General features: G+C 35.7%; 1 protein-coding gene across 1 annotated transcript in view; it reads right to left on the bottom strand.

The window, feature by feature from the left end:
* Nucleotides 1–21510, bottom strand: part of LOC136028856 (NEDD8-conjugating enzyme Ubc12-like) — a 34904-nt gene that overhangs the window by 6363 nt on the left and 7031 nt on the right. Inside the window, exons 2-3 of the mRNA XM_065706792.1 lie at nt 15389–15483; nt 785–991 (exon numbers count right to left, since the gene is read on the bottom strand). Coding sequence (XP_065562864.1) covers nt 785–991; nt 15389–15483 — 302 coding nt within the window. The remainder of the gene's footprint in view (nt 1–784; nt 992–15388; nt 15484–21510) is intronic.

Below are 21510 nucleotides of genomic sequence, written 5' to 3'. Positions count from 1 at the left end.
TCTGGCCCAAGGCTGTGTCGTTTCCTTGAGTGGAAACGACACCAGGCTGTGTCGGTTCCTCAACATTCCTCAAGGTCACCATGAAGCATTTTTTTTTTGGCAGTCACGCTTCTGGTTAGGCTTACTCGTGAAAAGTCCTTTACCCCGACGAGTCCACTATGAGGCTAATGAAACAGGGTTTCCATTCAAATAGGGATAGAGAAGAACGAAGGAGCCTGGAAACTGCAAACTATTTTACATCGCCAGAACAGCTCCTACCTATTATACCCAGCCAACGGGAATCAAACTCGCAGATTTATTGATTTAAGGAATAAAATTGACTCGTTCAGTGTTTTAAAGCTTTGTAATTTATGTCTGGAATATTTCCTATTCCTAATTCTCGCACCAAGCATTACTTCCTACACATTCCAAAAAATTTTTGCAAACACTTCGGACGGCGGAGATCACTCAATTAATTTTTAGAAAGAAGAGATCAATTAAGACGAACGCCCCTAGTGTTGATACGCACATATGAAACGAGCTGTGGAGGTCATGATGAAAAATGGAGTTTTTTTTGGGAGGGGTAAATACTTAGGCAAAGAGTATAAAATACAACATATCACTTAATGAAAAAAAAATGTAATGCAATGATATTTTCATTTAATCACAATCTGCCCTGGCAAATCGTAGACTTAGAATCAGGAAATCCGCAATTAGTTGCGCCCTCTCATATAGTTGCTTATTCTTTGCTTTGCAAACCTGAAATGAAAACTAATTTTCTAAAAGATAGATAAAAAATACTTACCAAGAAGAGATATTGGAGGCCATAAACAACAGAGTTGATAGTCAATACTGGTTTCCAATCTTCTCTAAGGATATTTAAACAGACATTGCCCTCTAAATCAATATTGGGGTGGTATACTGCCGTCTCGCACTTCACTTTCGGTGCATCGTGGGGGTATCCTTGACCAATTTTAAAGTTGAAAATAAATTTGCCACCTTTATAAAAGCCCTACAAACATCATGAAGTAACTAACTAATTTATAACAAGGAAAAGGCACAAGGTTTCTATAAAAAAAAAAAAAAAAAAAAAAAAAAAAAAAAAAAAAAAAAAAAAAAAAAAAAAAAAAAAAAAAAAATGTTACACAATAATATTTCCACATAAGTGCGATCTTTGGGAAATTATGAAGCAAAACTTTGAATGTTTAAACAACATTTTCTCTAGGCTGCTTTGCAGATTGTCAAAATGTTAACACAAAAGGTATAATCTACTGAATTCAATTTTTTTTTCTTAAAATTTCTTTTTTAACATATTCAATTCACATCAATAATTTTATTCCAGGCGAATATAGCAAATAACTACCATAAAAAAAAACATGAAAAAACAAAACAAAGCCAAATGACTAAGAACAAGCAAAAATACAGCAATAATTGGTAGGTCATATAGCTTTTGTCATATTGGCAATAAAAGAAGTAGAAGAGGTGCACCTGATGCCTCAGCAGGCTACTTATCAGATGCCAATAAACACTCAGGGAAATAGGCTTAAAATTATAATCAGAAAATCCTGTAACATTGAAATCACCGAGGTCAAAAACTCTGAAGAGGATACCAACTAAATCATTGTTCATATTCTTCCTTCCTATCTTCTACATACCTTCTCTACAGACCACCCATCCCCAGTCTAGCAATATTTTATGATGCGCTCAGAAGCAAAAACCTAATAGCAGTTCTGACAGGGAAAGCAGGAACAGATGAAAGAGAGCTTCCCTCCATTCTGTGGAATAGAAGCCCAGACGGGATACACGTAGAGCTGCAAAAAGTCTAGTGTAAATCACTTACAAGATGTCTTCCATGGCATCGCAAAAGGGACATTTACTGAATTCAGAGCAAAAAGCAATAATTTTGCAAGTCCTGTACACAAAAAAAAAGTAAAAGGTAATTCGCACTACAATCGCTGTCCTATCAGCATAACATGCAATAGATGCCGATATCCTCACCTGTATTATACTCCAATAGATTCGACCTGTGTCGCCCTCAAGTCATCAAAGAATACCAGGATGGATTCCAGCACTGGGGGTCGACCGTTGACCATATTTTCACAGTCCATGGGACTCAGAAAAAATTTCTGATTTTAACCGTGACCTACACCAGTAATGCATTGACTTTAAACACGTATTTGACCTTATCTCGAGAAAGACCTGTGGCATATCCTCTTCAATTATAGAATCCCACGATACCTAAGGTATCTATTCTAAATTTCAAATTCGACTAATGACTTGAGAAAGTCTCACAGAAAGCTTTCAGACACCCACAGGAGTACTTCAAGAATACCTCTTGGCACAAGCATTGGGATAGAGGGGGCTGACAGGCAACCTTGCTCAAGTTGATTACATTAGCGAAATTGCTGAAACGCCTCATGATCCGCAAGCCGTAGGGAACGACGGCTTCGTAATGAATAACTCTTTAGAATGCTAATATATACATCTGAAACAAAAGTTGTCTGCTGGTCGCAAAAGCCATGGGTTGCAACTAGGCAAGATCTCCTACTTAGCGGAGAGAGTATTAAGTGGGTAGGCAACATCCACTTCAGTAGGTATTCAGTGGGAAGCAACAACGCAACATCCAATCAAGCAACAACCACCCAGATATAAAAAGGCAGCTGGTTAAAGCGAGTTCGAGTTATAACACCCATATGACGCAGCAACGGCCTCCCCCAAAGAGACGACAATCCAACACCTCGATGATCCCGTTGCAGTCTGCTCATGTGAAACCTTCCCACTGAATGTGGATGACGGCTGTCGACAAGAAACTGCATGTCTCTATAAAAATCACCGGAAGTATCTACTCTGATAGAATTCCGAAAGTCAAATACTTTGAACGCTTTAAAATCCCCAGAACAGTCCATATCAAATTCAGGTCCAGCAATTTCGGTGGCTCGGCCACGTCCAACAGATCCCATCTTTTGAAGATCATCTCCAAAGACCAGGTTCACAGTTCTCACCCTCGATGTCACCCCCCTCCCCCAAAGAAATGCAAGGATAATAACGAGTCTCATCGGCTCTCGGACCTCTTCCCTTTAAAAGAAACTGCAAGGCCTACAGAAGCCATATCCACATCAATAAGCAGAGGCCCCAAGATGACCTTCATGGACCGACAGCGCTTAAATAAAAGTCAGCCCCCTTAGCAAGTCACAAGATAAATGCGTTTTGAAGAAGAACTTGTCTCGTGATTTTATTTATTATTATTTTCTTTTTTAATCTGTTTCAGGAATAACAACAGTTTTGAATGTTTATCTTAAAAGCAGAAGTTAATAACGAGAACATTTTCCGAGAATTTTAAAAATAAGCTTAAATGTCTTAAAAATGACGACGAATCGTATTGCTAAGTACACCATTACAATCACCATGCTCAGAAAACCTTGACTAGAGGTTTACAATCCCCCAGCTTAAAAACTCCCACCGATTCCCATATTCAAAATATAACTTTCTTGTGCACCTTTGTTACATTTCACAGATGTACCAGTAGCTGTACCTTAGTAAAGACCAAACAACCGTTCTTCATAATTGAATTTATAAAATTAATTTTTAAGAATAAATAAAAACTAACTTGTGTTTTCTTGTTTCTAGACTAGACTGTATTGTAGAAAATTTCAGCTCTGGAAGAGATAAAGCAATTTTTTCTCCAAAGGGGGCCTAAAAGTTTCCAAATAGCATTTTCTTCCATCTCAGGGGTTTAAAAAAGCGTCCAGTAAGGAGGTGTTACCACCTCCCCCTCATCGAATTTTTTTTTCACAGATATAAGACTGAAATCAGCAACTTCCGGCCGTGTGCTAGAGTTTGGCTTAGTACATCCCCTTAAATTTTTTGTTTTAGGTATTTGTAAATTAAAGATTATTTCGTGTTGAAATCTTACTCACATGACCATTCCTTTTCCATCCATAACTTCACTTTCCCTTTTTTGTTCTCTATACATTTATACGTCACATTTCATTAAGTTGACCTATGCAAAAACACACTCTCTAATTTTCCATCAAAATGCATTCCAAATCATTGTCAGCATAATTCCTTTTGAAAACTTTGAAGTGACTCTGAAACTGTAATTCTGTTGTCCTCTCTGTTGAGGAACTTGACCCAGCTAAAGTTCTAATACGATAGCATCTGATCTAAGAATAGTTAAAATAAAAAAAAAACAACTGAAAAATAGATTATTTTGGGCAGAAGGGGGAAAGAGGGGTGGTGTAGTAAAAAACATAATTAACCTGAGCTGGATGTAACTGAAACCTCCTTAGATTTTGGTTTAAATGTCTGAGATAGTATTTTACTTATGATTCTTGTGTATTCGTTACTAGAGATCGATACTAGATAGTTTTTGGTTACACTTTATTAGAGGCTAAACTATGTTATAATTTCAGAATAATTAAAGAGCTTCTGTATTTTGCTTTTTAGGGAAATTGGAAATTATAGGCACCATCTCTAAAGAAGATCTTTTTTTCGACCAGACTAAATATTACGAACACAGGCTCTTGTCTTAAATATACCTTAAAGGAAATAAGGATCTGGAAAAAAATAGGAGATGTAAACCAAAAACGATTTTTCTACGAGTGGCTAAAAACACCTGAAAACGGCTTAGGGTTTCGTTTCCAGAGTAAAAAAAAAAACTAGCCATTAATATACCTAGAAATATATATATATATATATATATATATATATATATATATATATATATATATATATATATATATATATATATATATATATATATATATATATATATATATATATATATATATATATATATATATATATATATATATATATATATATATATATATATATATAGGGGAGAGGTGGGTACAGTGGCGCAGTCTGCTACAGTGGCACACTTGATCCCACTGCCACCTGTAATTAGATTAAATTCTAAAAAAATACGCACTAGGAGGGCAGTCACATAGTCTATGATCGTCAGCCATTTTCAATTTTTTGGGGCGATTGCAGTTTTTGAGGTATGTGATTAAGTTCTTTGAAAAATAAAATCTTGGACAAATGGAAAATATTTTTTGACTTTGCTAAGGTTTGTAGGCTACAAATAGTGTCGAATTCTGGCGAATATTAGTTCATCTGGAAGCTCCAACATTTCTTAAACATAGTGCAGCCATCTGTTTGTCTCTCGGTCATTATTTCAAATTTTGGTTCACAAAATGGATAAAAGAGGGCATTTCGGCTACAGTGGCGCATTTTGGTGGAGGGTATAGTGGCGCACCCCGAAATTTTTTAAATTCATAAACTTCACGCGGTAGGTAGCCTATATGATAGTTTTGACTTCTACTACTACTACTACAAACTCGTCGCAGCCTTAAGCCGCCTGAGACCGACACACTGGCGAACACTTCTCCTCCATACCACCCTGTTTAAGGCTTCTGCCCCCAAAGATTTTGGGTAATTTCTTATGATCTCGTCCCAGTCTAACCTGGGACATCCTGCCCCCCCCCCCCTTCAGACCACTAAGTAGAACTAATCTAGGAATTCAATCGCCCAGGTTAGGCTGGGGTTCTAGGTTAAGCTCGGTTCAGGTTAGGCTACAAGTTCTAGAAGTTCAGTAACAAAGTCTACATCCCCCAAACATTAAATATTGGTCTTTTGCAGAATGCCTAATGAAGCAGAGCGTATGAAGCTTGCCGTGCACGTGGTACTGGAATTGAAGCTTTCACAACGGGCTGCTGCCAAAAAATACGAGATCCCAGAGACAACACTCCGTCGATATGTAAATAAGTCTCGCAACACGTCGGACGATAAAAAGCTGACTTTAAAATTTGAGCCGAATTACCAAGTCCGTCAAGTGTTAACTGATGAACTTGAACAGCAACTTCACGATTATTTGATAAAGGCATGCAAAATGCACCATGGTTTGACACGCCGCAACGTCCGCCAATTCGCTTTCGAAATTGCAAAGATGAACCAATTGAAGGTGCCATCAACAAGGCATGAGAAAAAGATGACGGGGAAAAACTGGTATTACAGTTACATGAAACGCTTCCCAGACCTGCCTATCCGCAAAGCGAAGGGAACAAGCTTGGCCAGAGCCACGGCATTCAACAGAACAACTGTAAACGAGTTCTATGACAACTTGGAGACTGTTATGAATAAGTTTAAGCTTCAGCCTAGTGTTATTTATAACTTAGATGAGACGGGGGCAACAACAGTGCAGAGACCGCCAAATGTGATAGCACCCAAGGGGCACAAACAGGTGGGCCAAGTGACTTCTGCTGAGCGAGGCGAACTGACCACAGTCTGCTGCACCATCAATGCTCAAGATAATTTCTTACCACCTTACTTCGTCTTCCCATGGAAAAGATTTGGCTCCCAGTTGATTGATGGTGCTCCACCAGGCAGTGGCGGTAGCGGTTCTGCCTAAGGATGGATGACATCTGACATCTTCCTGCTTGTCCTCGAACACGTTGTGAAACATGCCCGCTGTACAAAAGAGAGACCCATATTGCTGATAGAAGACAACCACTCTTCTCATGTGTCGATCCAGGTCATTCAGTACTGCAAAGATAACGGGATAGTGGTTCTGACTTTGCCACCCCACACCAGCGGAAAGCTACAGCCACTGGACAGAACAGTCTACAAATCATTCAAAAACTACTACAACATCGCCTGCAATGACTGGATGGTCAGCAACCCCGGAGAGACGATTGGCATCTCTATCATCGCTCAACTTGTTGGAAAGGCCTTCCAACTCTCCTTCACACAGAAAAACATAGTCAGTGGCTTTGCTGCTACTGGGATTTTCCCCTTCAACCGCCTACTTTTCACAGACGACGATTTTCCCGCATCATCTGTGACCGACAGACCAGACCCTAGTCCCAGCGCAGCTCCAGAGGACGAAGAAGTCGAGCAAGAATTGAATAGTCATAACGAAGCGGGTCCAAGCTCTGCCTCCCCAAGCGCTGCCTCCCCTACCGCCGTTACAACCGAAGCTGTAAGGCCCTACACCAAGAGCGCCCCCCAGGAAGCTGCCAGAAGGAGCTCGGAAGAGGAAGAAAACCATCATTGCCACGGATACCCCAGTGAAAGATGCTTTAGAGAAAGAATTCATGGAAAGGGAGGCAAAGAAAAAGGCCAAGACTTCTAAGATTAACCCCAAGAGAAAGAAAGCCGTTGTCCAAAAGCCAGTGCCAAAAAAACAGGATGTCCAACCTAAGAAAATGGGCAGTGCTGTTGGATACTTTGCTAAATTTGACCGCAATTCCAAGAGAAACAGTCATGTAAAGACCTTGTTTTCTGATGATGACTTTGGTGACTCTGCCACAAAAGGCAATAGTAGCTGTGATAGCGATGAAAGCCTCCCCTGTGGCCTTGAAGACCAAAACGATTTTTGTGTGATGATGAAGTCCGTGTTGGAGATTATGTTCTTGTTTGCGAGGGGGGGATCAAAAAGAACAAAATTTACTCCATGGGCGAAGTCCTCTCTGAGTCCAGCTTTGACATTGAGCTCATGTATATTAAGAGAATGGTTCCTTTCTACAAGTTCATCAGGACCAGTGAAAATTACACTTTCAGCAAGTCGAGTGTCGAAATGAAGCTACCTGATCCGAATATTTCTGATGGCACAGAAAGACAGGCGGTGCAACTGGTCTTCCCCATTGACCTGACTGCTTACAATATTAACTAGTGTGCCTTCTTCTTTTATTTTCAGTTCATTATCTTTTTTTTCCTTACTCATTATACGAAGTATTCATCTTTTAGGTATTTTCAGTTCATTATTTTGTACTTCCTTACTCATTAAACGAAGTATTCATCTTAGCAATTTGATTGGGCCACTGTTCCAGATGGGTGCGCCACTGTTCCAGATGGGTGCGCCACTGTTCCAGATGGGGTGCGCCATAGTTCCCGCCTAGTCGGCAACAATGGCGCAAAAAGTGGCTGTCAGAAAACATGACTCCATCAAAAACTGGTTCAAAGAAGAAGTGTGAAATAAATCAACAGTGTAGAACAATAAACTGCCTGCACAACAGTTTAAAAATCGTCCAAAAATGTTAATATTTGCCAAAGTTATGATGCTTTGACCTGAAAGTGCGCAACTGTACCCACCTCTCCCCTATATATATAAATAATATATAATATATATATATATATATATATGCATATATATATATATATATATATATATATATATATATATATATATATATATATATATATATATATATATATATATATATATATATATATATATATATATATATATATATATATATATATATATATATATATATATATATATATATATATATATATATATATATATATATATATATATATATATATATATATATATATATATATATATATATATATATATATATATATATATATAAAAAATAATTACCGTAAAATGACAGTAACTTTTACTGTTAAGATAATCATAGATGGGAGTTATTATTACACGATGATCTTGAATTTTTTCCTATTAGGCAGTTTTTTTCTAAATTTTTTTTTTAGATTTCACTTCCTATGGGAATGGGTGGGGGATTATGCAATACAGAAAGTTATAAAACTCTAGCCAAGGTTTATTCAATCACGGAGACTGTAATGGTACCTTTATCATGCTTCCCCGCCATTCAATTCCAGCAATGGCGCCAAAAAAGCCAATTTTGGTGTCATCACAGACCAATTTTTCACTCTTAGGTTAATAATTGAGAAGTGCCTTAGTAGTCAAGCACGTTCAGCCCTCAGTTTTATAAATTATGAGCAAGCGCTCGATTCTGTTGATAGAATAGCTTTAGCAAAGGCCTTATACCAGACAAATACATTAAAGCGATTACTGCTATGTACGAGAATAATACTGCTGCAGTTAAGATAGAAAATGAGGTTAGCAGCTAATTTCGTACAACATCAGGAGTTAAGCAGAGTTGGGTCCTATCCACCTTTATATGGATCAGTTTGATGGACTTTGTCTTAAGAAGCAAGGGAAAGGTAATGGGAGATCACGGAATCAAATGGGGTGGAAAACCTCTCCTGGACTTAGATTATGCTGATGATTTATGCATCCTAGGTGAAAGTATGAGCAAAATGAATGAACTTTTAGAGGTTTTGCGAGTTCAGGGTGCTAGAATAGGTTTGAAAAATTAATGTTAAGAAGAATAAGTCATCAAGGCTAGGAACAAGTGAATGTGAAAAGGTGACGTTGGGTAACGAAAATATTGATCAGGTGGGCAGCTTCACTTACCTTGGTAGTATTATTAGTACAGACGGTGGGAGCAGTGAAGATGCTAAAAGTAGAATAGCCAAGGCTGAGGGTGTTCTTTCACATTTAAAAAAAAAAAGTTTGGAAGAATAGGAAGAAAAGTCTGTAAACAAAGATTTGAATGTTCGAAGGTACAGTGATGACAGTGGTCAAAAGTAGACAGTGGACTTTGAGCAATAGGTGCTCCGAAAAGCGTATGAGGATTTACTAGATGTTTTCCACAGAAATTGCTTGCGGATTGTTCTGGGTACCCGGCTGACTGACTGCATTTCAAACAGTAGGCTGTACGAAAAATGTGATTTAATCCCGCTTTCTAGGGCTATAATGAAAGGAAGCTTGAGATGGCCAGGACCCATTCTCCGGATGAAGGATGACAGATTACCGAAGATTGTACTTTTTGGCCAACCGTCAAAGGCTAAACAGAAAGCAGGTCCTCGTTGTTTGCGGTGGGAGGATGTCATAAAGAAAGATTTAAAGGAAATGGGAACTTCCTGGGAGGGTGTAAAGAGGGAGCCTTTGAAAGATTGGGATGGAAGAGGAGTTTGCGTAGCTGTGTTGGCCTCAGGCGGCTTGGTCCTGTGGTTAGTTGTTCGTAATAGTAGTAGTACACAGAAATTCCAAATGACATTATCAAGACGAACTTACAAAACAAGAAAAAAAAATTTTAATAGAAAAAAAAATATAGATATGATCAAGTGCTTTAGCCAGATAATTTATGAACTTACTAGGGGGGTTAGGAAAGCTTGCTATAAGTAGGGAAAGGAGATTACCTCTAGTTAATGGTACCCTTTTTACCCTTGTAAGCCTTTCCAATCAAGAAATGCAATTTGGCACCCTACGGTGACTTTACCGAGCCAAATTTCAGACGTAGATATGATCGAGAACTTTCAAATGAGCAACTGAATATCTCTCTACAATCTTTCGATAGCCTGTACACCCGGCCAGAAACTAAGGGGAAAAAACACAAAAAGATATGCCACTATTACTTATTCAAAAACAGATGTTCCTGGTTTTAAGACTGAGAGCTCAAAACCCCCAAATAGAGGTTTTCAACAATGAAAAATTCAATGGAGCACTATTCATTTTGATCCACCGCCATTTTGAGGTTTCAAGCTCATTTTCAGAATTCCAAAACTTGTTTTTACAATTACCTTTTATTATAGAGATGAAAATATACAATAATTATCATTCCTGAATCACCTTTAAATAAAGAACATTTTTCCCTAGACAGTTTTTCCAAAACACGATTCTAACCTTTCATTTATTATTGGCTGGAATTTGCTCTTGACAAGGTTGCAGCTGTGGCAGCAACCACGATTAAGGCCGTGATTAAGTGAACTGATGGAACTCGAAAATCCCATGTTAAAATTGAAAATTTATGTTTAAAAAGTACTCAAGTATTCATTTGCAGAAGATACCGCTTTTAATATCAGGCCGTAGCTTCTTGAAGATGCCACAAAATGTTTGCTAGGATTTTGCTCTATTTCCTGTAATTGCTTAGCTGAAATTTTTACAAGTTTTTTGCCAGAAAGAATCGTTTCAGATCGTCAATAACACCCCTAGAGACCAGATTGCCAAGCTGGTATAATTAACCTGCTTATTTCCACCAATGAATAAGTGCTATTTGAAGGGTTTTTGACAATCGACGTTCTCTAGAGAATTGAGAGACAGATGGCTAACCGAACTTCAATTTTGAACCTCGATGTTTTCAAGTTCGCTTAATCACGGCCTTAATAGCAAAAACGTAGAAGATTTTTTGAGTTCGATTTTTGTGTATAAATTTTACACAACTTATTTTTTCAATGTAAAGATGATCATTTCAATGGGATTAAATGATTGAAAAATCCCAATTCTTCAATGGAGATAGAAAATAATGTATCCTAACTATCTCAAGTCATTGGACTCGAAGCTAAGGGGCGTGTCTCCCTTTTCCATGGTTTACACAAGACAAAAAAAAAATACATCAAAAAAATAAATGCGTGCACAATTGTATTGGAATCAGGTGACTTGGTGTTGCAGTGAGGTGTTAGTAGCAGTAGGTAACTATATCCTAATTTCTTCATTGTTGATATTTAATCAAAAACTGAAAAGTTTGTCTGTTTTCAACTTTGTAATTCGTTTTGGAAATTACAGACTTCTTGTATGAAAATCAGTTTGGGTCCTGTAGAGGTGAGTCACTTGAAATCCCTTTTTCTACCTTGCAACAGCTGTTGTGAACGCTCTAGATTGTAGCCTTTAAAGTTTCCTCAACATTTCTGCATCTCTAAAGCATTTGATTGCGCTAGCCAGGATATTTTACAAAATGAATTAGACTTTACTAATTAATTAGCGCTAGTTCATTGGATATAGCGTAGAATATTATTGAGTCTTTTTATATGACAGGACATAAAGTATCAGTGAATGATTATCTATGACAGTTCATCTATGATAGATAAGCACTTGACCTGTCATTTTCCACGTTTTAACAAATGATATGAGCAATGCAATGCGAGGTCTTGACCTGAATCTGCTAACAAATTAACATTGTTCAAGGGTGCCGACAGAACATTTTCCACGGGGGGACAGAGAGCACTAAACTACGACTTTACCCCGAAGAGGACGAATTTGCAATCAATTTAAAATTCTGAGAAGCTAATTGATTTAAAAGTATCAATAACTATATTTTAGGCTTCCCAGTTGCAAAAGAAGTAATGCCAAACGGTGGCAGTACTGGCTTCAACCCACGTTGATTTGCTTTGTTTTTAATGAAATTAGGCTACGTTTGGTGATCTGTAATTGCGCATCAGCTATAATGAAGGGGAGTGAGTCATTGTCTAAATGGGGGTAGGGTAGATTCCTACAAAAGTACATTTTAATGGACAACCTGCTTACTCTTCCTGAGGCTTTAGATAAATATACAAAGAGGAAGGGCGGGAGCAGGAATTAATTAAAGTTTCTCTAAGCAGCTAAAATGTTACATTACCATAACTAAAAGCACATGGGTCGAAAAAGCAAGGCAGGTCAACATCAGGCCCAACAAGATATTTCTTTGGGGAGGTAAATACTGCTAGGAATTTAAGTTTTCACCAATTTTAGAGTAATATTTTTCTTCTTCTATTTATATGAAGTACTTAAATGTATTTAGACGAACGTATTTATCGATAAGAGTATCCTATTGTAGAGGATGCGATGGTGTCAGTTATGTAGAAGACCAAAAGTCTCACAGAATTTCCATCCATACAAACAATAATACTCCTTTTCATCCGACCGAAATTCTCTAGCAGTAATACTACCAAGGACTTTTCACCAAAATTACTATTCATCACCATTTTTTAAGTATATTCAATTGATTTGGAAGGTAATTGAACAGAATATTCTTTGTATGAAGGGGGGTGTCTGCTCCTTACTCTTTACTGTGAAGTTTGGCCTTTTTCCAAATTTTTAAGAAAATATAAGATTGGGAAAAAAAATATTTTTCAAAGCACTAAAAAACTTTTGTTTAATGAACAAGTGTTGATAATGGGGCAGTCCCCATTATTTACAGAGTAATATATATTTACTAATATAAATATAAAAATAATTGATATTTATTAGCAAGTTTTAAAATTGCTCCTTACTTTAGTTGAAAAGGTTTTCCTATTTGTTTAATTACATTTCATGGAACTTTAAAGTTTCACGAATACAATCCTTTGGTGGCACAAAAAAACTATTAACATTTCAACGATCTCTATTTAGATTTTTATGGATAATCAAACAGTTCGTGGAAACCAACTGTAAGTAAGGAGCGACCCAGCTCAATAGTAACCGAATCTCTAAAAACAGAACTTCGATACCAATAGATATATTAAAAGAATTGGCTTATTATTCTGATACCAAATATGTATGTTTCATTAAGTTTAATCTTACCCATCAAAAGCTGTATGATTTTCGAAAAAAGGGGGAAAAACCTCCTAGAAGTCATAGAACTTTAATGAAAAACACATCATCAGATTCAGCGTATCAAAGAACACTACTGTAAAGGTTTCAAGCTCATATATGCAAAAATGTGGAATTCTATAATTTTCGCCAGAAGAAAGATCATGGATGCGAGTTTTTTTTTCAAGGGATGATCATATCGAACCAGTGGGCCAAGAACGTTGGAACAAGGTTTATTCTAGTGCCCATTTTAAGTGACCAAAAACATTAGAGGACAACAAGACCCCCTTCCACGCCACTTTTTTCCCAAAATCGTCCGATCAAAATTTTGAGATAACTTTTTTCAGCATAATTGAAATGCCCAATATCTGAGTCTCTGGACATATAATGACCCCCTAAAGCCCCTGGAGAAAATTCTTTAAGTTATAAAATTTTATCATTATTTTATTCTTTATTGAGAAGTATGCATATATTTTTCGGGTGGAAGAGGAAGAGGAATTTTCTGCTGGGAGAAGTTTCCATGAAGAGGAAAGTTTCCAGGGGGTGAACTTTTCAGGGGAAATTAAAACACTGGATGAATTTCAAAACATTTCTATACGAAATTTCTTTATGTGCCTTGCTTTCTCTTTACCGATTCAATTTTACGCGTGGAGATGTTAAGGGTAAATGTCCAGGGTAAATTTTCGCCAGAATTGAATTGTACAGAGGATATTTCTATAGGGAGGTGGATTTTTCCGTGTGGAGCCAGGTATTCTGGTGTTATTTAAAAAATTATAAGAAATTAGAAAAAACAATTTTTTCAACTGAAAGTAAGGAGCAACATCAAAACTTAAAACAAACTGGGGGGTTGCCCCTTCCTCAACACCTCGCTCTTTATACTAAAGTTAAATTTTTTCCGAATTCTTTAAAGACGAGTCATGAAACACAAGGGTCGTTTAATCAGAACATTTCTTTCTTTAAAAAGGACATTTCTTTTCACTTAATTTCTTTTTTAAGGTACCGAAAAACTGTAGCGTGAAGAGAAAAGTGTTAAGGAGGGGGGCAGCCCCTTCATATACGTAATAATTTCTGTTCGTTTTAAGTTTAAATGTTGCTCCTGATTTTCAGTTGAAAGAACTTGTTTTTCTTCTTTATTTCATGAAGCTTAGAGACTAACATTTTTCTAAAGGCAATGGTAAAAGTATGTCATTTAAAGTAAAAGTATATAAAAATTACTAAGTAATTACAAAACAATACACAAAACAATAGCCTACTTACAAAAACTGAGATATAAAACCCCAGCATTCAGTTCTGTTGAGCAATCCCGAAGCGTTGGACGTATATTTTCTAACAATATCGACAATTTTGAACTTTGTTATCGAACACCAAAATATTTAATACCTTTAAACTCAGTGTTCATAAAAAGTAACGCAATATCAAAGTAGTTTTTCAAATTAAAACATTAAATTAAGATATAGAAAATCAGATTAAATTTTTTAAGTCTATATGTATAATTTAATTTTCAATACCAAAAACCATTATATTTAACACCTTTATAATTTTGTATAATAATTTTGGAATATGTTTGTTTTTTGGTAACATATGCCATTGCCATAAAAGTACGTAATAGGCTAATGGTATTAGAATACCAATTAAGATCCTCATCATACTGAGAATTTTCGTTTTGGGAGCCAAAATTATGGTTCAAAGTTTCCAATGGTGTAACATCACATTGAAAAAACATATTCTCAAGAAAATATGTTCTTCTAATTAAGGTTAGCAGTTGCTCTCCAGATATTTTTTTTTTTCTTTTGACATGGTTTTAGGTTAGTTAAAATTATATTTTCTGATTATTTTCTCAAATGCTCCATTGTTTATTTTAGCAACACATACTCTCTAGAGCTTAATAGCCAAGCATATTTTATCTATTTTGTGGTATTTTTACAATCAATTTATTCTGTCCCGTTTTAACTTTATCTGACTTGTAAATCCTAATTTTTTTTTTTTCGTCTTAAATTCAATTATTCCAAATTTTTCTTTAATGCTCCCAGATCATGAAGAAAGTCAATTCAATTGAATAAGATAAAGTTGTCAAGATTCGAACAAAGGACAAAAAGTTCAAATTAGGAAGAAAATATTTGCAAATATATCACTGAACAAAGGGAACCCTGATGTAATCTATAGAAACAAAGATTATGAATACCAGCTCAAAACAAATACGTGCCAGCTTAACAAGGACCCCATATGAAGATTGAGCTTTAAATAAAAGGTTATGAATGTCCTCACCTCATCAGGGTATATCACAAGCTTAAAATTTAACAAGTCATCTGGGTCAGGAAACTCTATTACACAGGTCTTCGGAAGATTTAACTCGTCTAAATCTGAAATTGAAAAATAATTTAGCAATTTGTAAACAAAAGTCGCTTAGAGTAGATGACAAGTATATGGCAATATATACAATACTTTCAATGCACGGGAGACCTCGGGGCAAATATTCCAAGATTGCTTAAAACTCCCTCCCCTGAATTAAAAATGTGGTTTAAAAATAATCCCTCTTCTCCAGTCTTTTACACAAGGAAGCAGGTAATGTTCAAAAATACAACTGAAATTAAAACAAATAGAATAATAACCAGGTTTTAAACAAGGTCCTTGGAAAACACATTTTCGCAATTTCCCTGATTAACATTAAACTTGCATACTTGGGCGCGTAAATACTATTAAAAGTAAAAAAAAAACATCCTAGCAGAAAGCTATAGTGAAAGGATGCACCACAAATGCAGTCAGCAGACTAACAGACCTCCGCACAAGGGTTGTTAGTTATTGGATTGGTCATCAGAAGCTCTAGTACAATTTTTAAGAGTCAAAGTGATCGGAGGGTAGCTATCCCCCCACCACAAATACAAACGTCGTATGGTCCTGAAATGCATCTAATAGAAATTTTGAGACAGTCATTTCATTCAAAGCAGTCTAAATATCATAAAACACGGCTTTTGGTATTGAAACAAACCCCCATATTGTGGGGAAACGGTTGTAAGTTATCCCCCAATGGCATTTAATGTTTTTGCGGAAGGGATGGTATTATGAGCTTTAGAGGAGGCTCATTCAGTTAAAAATTGGAAGTTCTAGTTCCCTTTTAAGAATCAAAAGTGACGTAGGACAGCTACCCCCCCCCCCTGAGTAACCCTTTTCACCAAACAAAGTTGATTAGAATTGTGACATGGAGATTCTCTTAAAATAGTTCAAAGAACATATACCAATGCCTGTAGGGTTGACACAGCCCCTTAGTTCCCTGAGGATAAGGTTGTAAGGGATGCCCTTGGGGCACATAAGGTTTTTATGGAATGGGCGGTCGTGTAAACTTCAGATAGGGCTCATTTGATTTAAAATTGGAATTTACAGTGCCCTTTTTAATAGTCAAAAGTGATTTGAGAGCAACCAGCCCCCCTCCCCCCCAAACGCTCATCATTTCCCCGAATATGTCCAATTAAAATTTGAAGAGCAAATTTGTTCGTTATAGTTGATGGATCCGGAGATTATGTCTTTCAGGAAGACAATCCCATCCCACAGCTCTCAGGGCAAGGGTTGTAAGTTATGTCCCGGGGGGGCATACAAGGTTCTACTAGAAAGAGTGGTCGCATATACTTCGATAGGGAATCATTATATGGTTAATGTGAATTTCTAGTATCCTTTCTAAAAGTCAAAGTGATCTGAAGGCGGCTTTCCCCTCCCCCCTCCCCCCGACAAGTCGAGTTCTCTTGAAATACATCGAATTAAAAAATCTGAGAGTCATCTTATTTAAGATAGTCCAAATGTCATATAACAAGGCTTTTAGGATTGATGCAAACCACCAGAGCCTGGGAGCAAGGGTAGTAATATATGCCACAGGGCTTCGAAGGTTTATATGTAAGGGATGGTTGTTTAACTTTAGAGGAGGCTCAATTGGTTGAACATTGGAAGTTTTAGTTCGTTTTTAAGCGTCAAAAGTGATCGAAGGCATTTAGCCCCCCCCCCTCTCCCCAACCATCCTTCTTTCCACCAAACGCATCTGATTGAAATTATTTGATAGTTATTTTGTTTAAAATAAGCCAAAGAACATATAATAACGCCCCTAGGATTGACACTCAATAGACTTGGGGATAGGGTTGTAAGTCCGATCTTGAGGGCATATAACGTTTTTATGGAATAGGCAATCATAAAAAACTTCAGATGGGTCTCATTTGATTTGAAATTGGAAGTTATAGTGTCCTTTTTAAGGGTCAAAGTGATTTTAAAGCAACCAGCCCCCCCCCCCCTTACTCTCATCATTTCCCTTAACACCTCCAATAAGAATTTGGGGATCACAATTTATTTCATCATAGTTGAAAGGTCCTGAAATTATGTGTGTGAGTAAGAGCAGCTTCCTTCCTCTACAGCTCTCAGGGCAAGGGTTGTAAGTAATGCCCTGAGGACATATAAAATTCTTATAGAAAAGGTGTTGGTATATGCTTTGGAGCTGACTCATTGGGTTGGTAATTAGAAGTTGTAGTGCCCTTTTTAAGAGTTAAAGTGACCAGAGCGTAGCCACCCCCTCCCCCTCCCTCATACACATAAACATGTCGTTTTTTCCCAAGATGTATCCAATAGGTATATTGGGACAGTTGTTTTATTCAAAATAGTCCAAAGATTTTATAACAAGGATTTTGAGGTTTCTACAAACCACAAATAGCCTGAATGATTGATGAAAGAAACTGGTCTTAGAGAGAAATCATAACATTACAGCACATAAGACTTTCTAAAAGGGGCCCCTTTGTCTACAAAACCACAATTAAGATTTCATGATACCACACAGAGAGATAAACAGTTTATTAATTCAGTAGTGTCACGGCAGTGACACTAATGTCACTAGTGTCACGGCAGCAGTTAATTTCTGTGACTCAAGACAATTACAATAATAGTATGGGTAATTCAAAGACCCAGAGAAGGTGCATTTCTTAGAATTCTGAAAAAAGTTGTCTTTGGTATTTGCACGACCCTAGTTCAATATCGCTAGCAGGTACATATGTGTATTTAATGATATATTATCCCCCCCCCTCCAGACAATGAATGATTCATGCCGAAAAACATCAATAAGCATGAGGGGCATAATTTTGTGCTACCTATTCCATGTAGTTAAAGGGAGAACCAGGAAATATAATTAAATTATTTAAAAGGGAATTTATAGGTGTAAAAAAGAACAATGAAAGATAATTAGATTATGAACAAAAATGTCCTTAAATAAAATGTCTACAGGGAAATCAATCTCCAGGTTAAAAAAGTTTTTATCTAAGAGACACAACAAGGTTATATATATATATATATATATATATATATATATATATATATATATATATATATATATATATATATATATGTTTGTTTATATATATATATATATATATATATATTGTTTGTTTATATATATATATATATATATATATTGTTTGTTTATATATATATATATATATATATATATATATATATATATAATGTTTGTTTATATATATATATATATATATATATATATATATATATATATATTGTTTGTTTATATATATATATATATATATATTGTTTGTTTATATATATATATATATATATATATATATATATATATATATATATATATATATATATATATATATATATATATATATATATATATATATATATATATATATATATATATATATATATATATATATATATTGTTTTTAAACCCTATATAGGCCAGTGTATTCTCCTGATGAGCCCTTATGTTGGGTGTTGCCTCTGAATTATTTGTCTATATTATTTACTTCTATTGTTTGGTAAATGACGACTTATACTTATTGACGACATGACTGCCTGTCCATGGATTATTCTTTATGGTTGATTGTGTATGGCTATGCTGTTTGACCTATGTGATTGTATGGATGAGTAGGGTTAAGGCCTCATTCAAGTGCTGGTCTATATTAATCACTAATTTAGGAAAACAGTCTTCCTTTTCTCCTTCTGTCTCTCTCTTTTTTCTTTTTTTTTTTCTTTTTTTTTTCTTTTTTTCTTTTTTTTGTGTTTGTGCTGTTGCATTGGTGATTTCTCTTTTCATGATATATATATATATATATATATATATATATATATAAATGTTGCAAATATGTGTGATTTTTTGTTGTTTAATTTCATTTGAGTTATTGACCCAAAATTTTATAAGAAACAACAATTGCTTAGAATAATTAAACTTGTGACTTTCAATTAATTTCTCCCATTTAAATGATGTCAATATTGTTCTTTGATTCTATGTCAATCAATAGCATAGAAAGTTGATATAGATATAAATAAAAGAACCTTCATTATCATGATTTCAATAAGAAAGATAAATAAAGTCATAATAGCCTTACTAATCAAATTTACCGTAAAAGTAAAAAGGACAATGTCCTAGAAAAAAATGAATTTGTGACTATTAAATGAGGTCTAAAATCTTAAAAGCCTACTTTTTTGTGTCAATACTTTTCTTCTTTTTTTCAGTTTTCTTTCCAAAATATAAGAAATTCATCCAAAGAGATTGTAAAGAATCATAGTATAACCATTAAGTCATCTATTTATCCAAATATTTGGTAAAAATACACATACCAGTTTTGGAATTCTTCAAGACATGCGGTTTAACTTGATATTTTTTCAGTCATAAAAGAATAACGCAGTTATAACTTCATCTACAGGTTACTAACTGTTAATACAGAGTCGTCACTGAGTAAAAAAATATATCATCATGTATATCATTTATATCACGTATATCATCAAAAATTTAAAAAAAAAAACCAACTCTAGAACTTTTTTTGAAAAAAAACTACAGTACTTTCTGCAATGGATGCACTCATTTTGTTTATGCAGCAGATGGACTTAAATATTTCAAAATATCTTATAATTTGGTGAAAATTTGATTTTTTCCTAACACAAATTTTGTACAGCACAGTTTGCGTTTTCCAAGATTTCTGGTTTCCCCCTCCAACTCCCCCCTCCCCTCCCAATGTCATCGAATCCGGTCAGGATTTAAAATAAGAGCTCTGAGACACCGAGGTCCTTCTAAATATCAAATTTCATTAAGATCCAAAAGCCCATTGGTAAGTTAAAAATACCTAATTTTTTGAATTAACAGTCCTTCCGACCCCCCCCCCAGACGGTCAAATCAGGAAAGTGAATATTTCTAATTCAATCTGGTCGGATCCCTGATATGCCTGCCAACTTTCATTGTCCTAGCTTATCTGGAAATGCCCGAACTAGCAAAACCAGGACCAACAGATAGACAAACAGACTGACAGAAATTTAAATAGGAATCTAGGACTCATTTTTTCTAATTTTTCCAAATCAACACCCCCCCAAATCCCCCAAAGAGAGTAAATCTCAAAGTCAAGCTATCTTAATGAAAACCACATCATCAGATTCAGCGTATCAGAGAATCCTCGAGAGTAGGTTTCAAGCTCTTATCTGCAAAAACGAAGAATTTTGTAATTTTGCCTGAAGAAAGATCACAAATGCGTGTTTATTTGTTTTCTTTTCCCAGGGGTGATTTTATCGACCCAGTGGCCCTAGAGTATCGGAAGAGGACTCATTTGAACGTAAATTAAAAACTATAGTGCCCTTTTTAACTGACCAAAAAATTGGTGTGCAACCAGGCAATCTCTCCCGCCCCATTTTCCCAAAATCATCCCATGAGATATGAGATATACATTTATTAAGAAAAGAAAACAAACACTATTCGGCATTTGCCTGCCAAGAAAGGCAATAAGCTTGGAAGGGCAAGCAAGGTTATCACCCTCAGCTAATTAAAACCACGTTCATATCCCGCTACTCAATACGAAAGAAACTCAACTGATCACCCTCAGCTAATTAAAACCACTTTCATATCCCGCAACTCAATACAAAAGAAACTAAACTGATGAAGGAAGAAGGGAAAAAAGAGAAAGAGGAAAAGACAAGAAGAAGACAGAAAAAAAAATTTACAGCAAAATAAATCAGGAAAATGCCTTGAATAGAATGACGTGGAAAGGGCCTCATATCAAAATCACTCATGAGATAAAAGAAACTTCTTTACCAGTGACTTGAAAGCCGGAAGACTAAGCACATTTTTCACACCCTCGGGCAAAATATTCCAAACATGGGGACCATAATGGCGAATCACAAAAGGTGCCCGAATGGTACTCCTAAACTCATGAGTTAAGTTATCAGCTTTTCTTGTATTATGATCATGATGGTCTCTATTAAAAGTAAAAAAAAAATCAAAAGCAGGGGTGAGCAGGTGATTCAAATATTTATATGAGAAAATCGTGACTTGGTAATCTCGGGATACATCCGGGGATATATCCCAATTTGGGATACATCCATTAACTGATTCTTTTTAAAATGCTCATGAGCAG

This window comes from Artemia franciscana, chromosome 7, assembly GCF_032884065.1.
Source record: "Artemia franciscana chromosome 7, ASM3288406v1, whole genome shotgun sequence".
Lineage (NCBI taxonomy): Eukaryota > Metazoa > Arthropoda > Branchiopoda > Anostraca > Artemiidae > Artemia > Artemia franciscana.
This window is presented reverse-complemented; position numbering and strand designations above follow the sequence as displayed.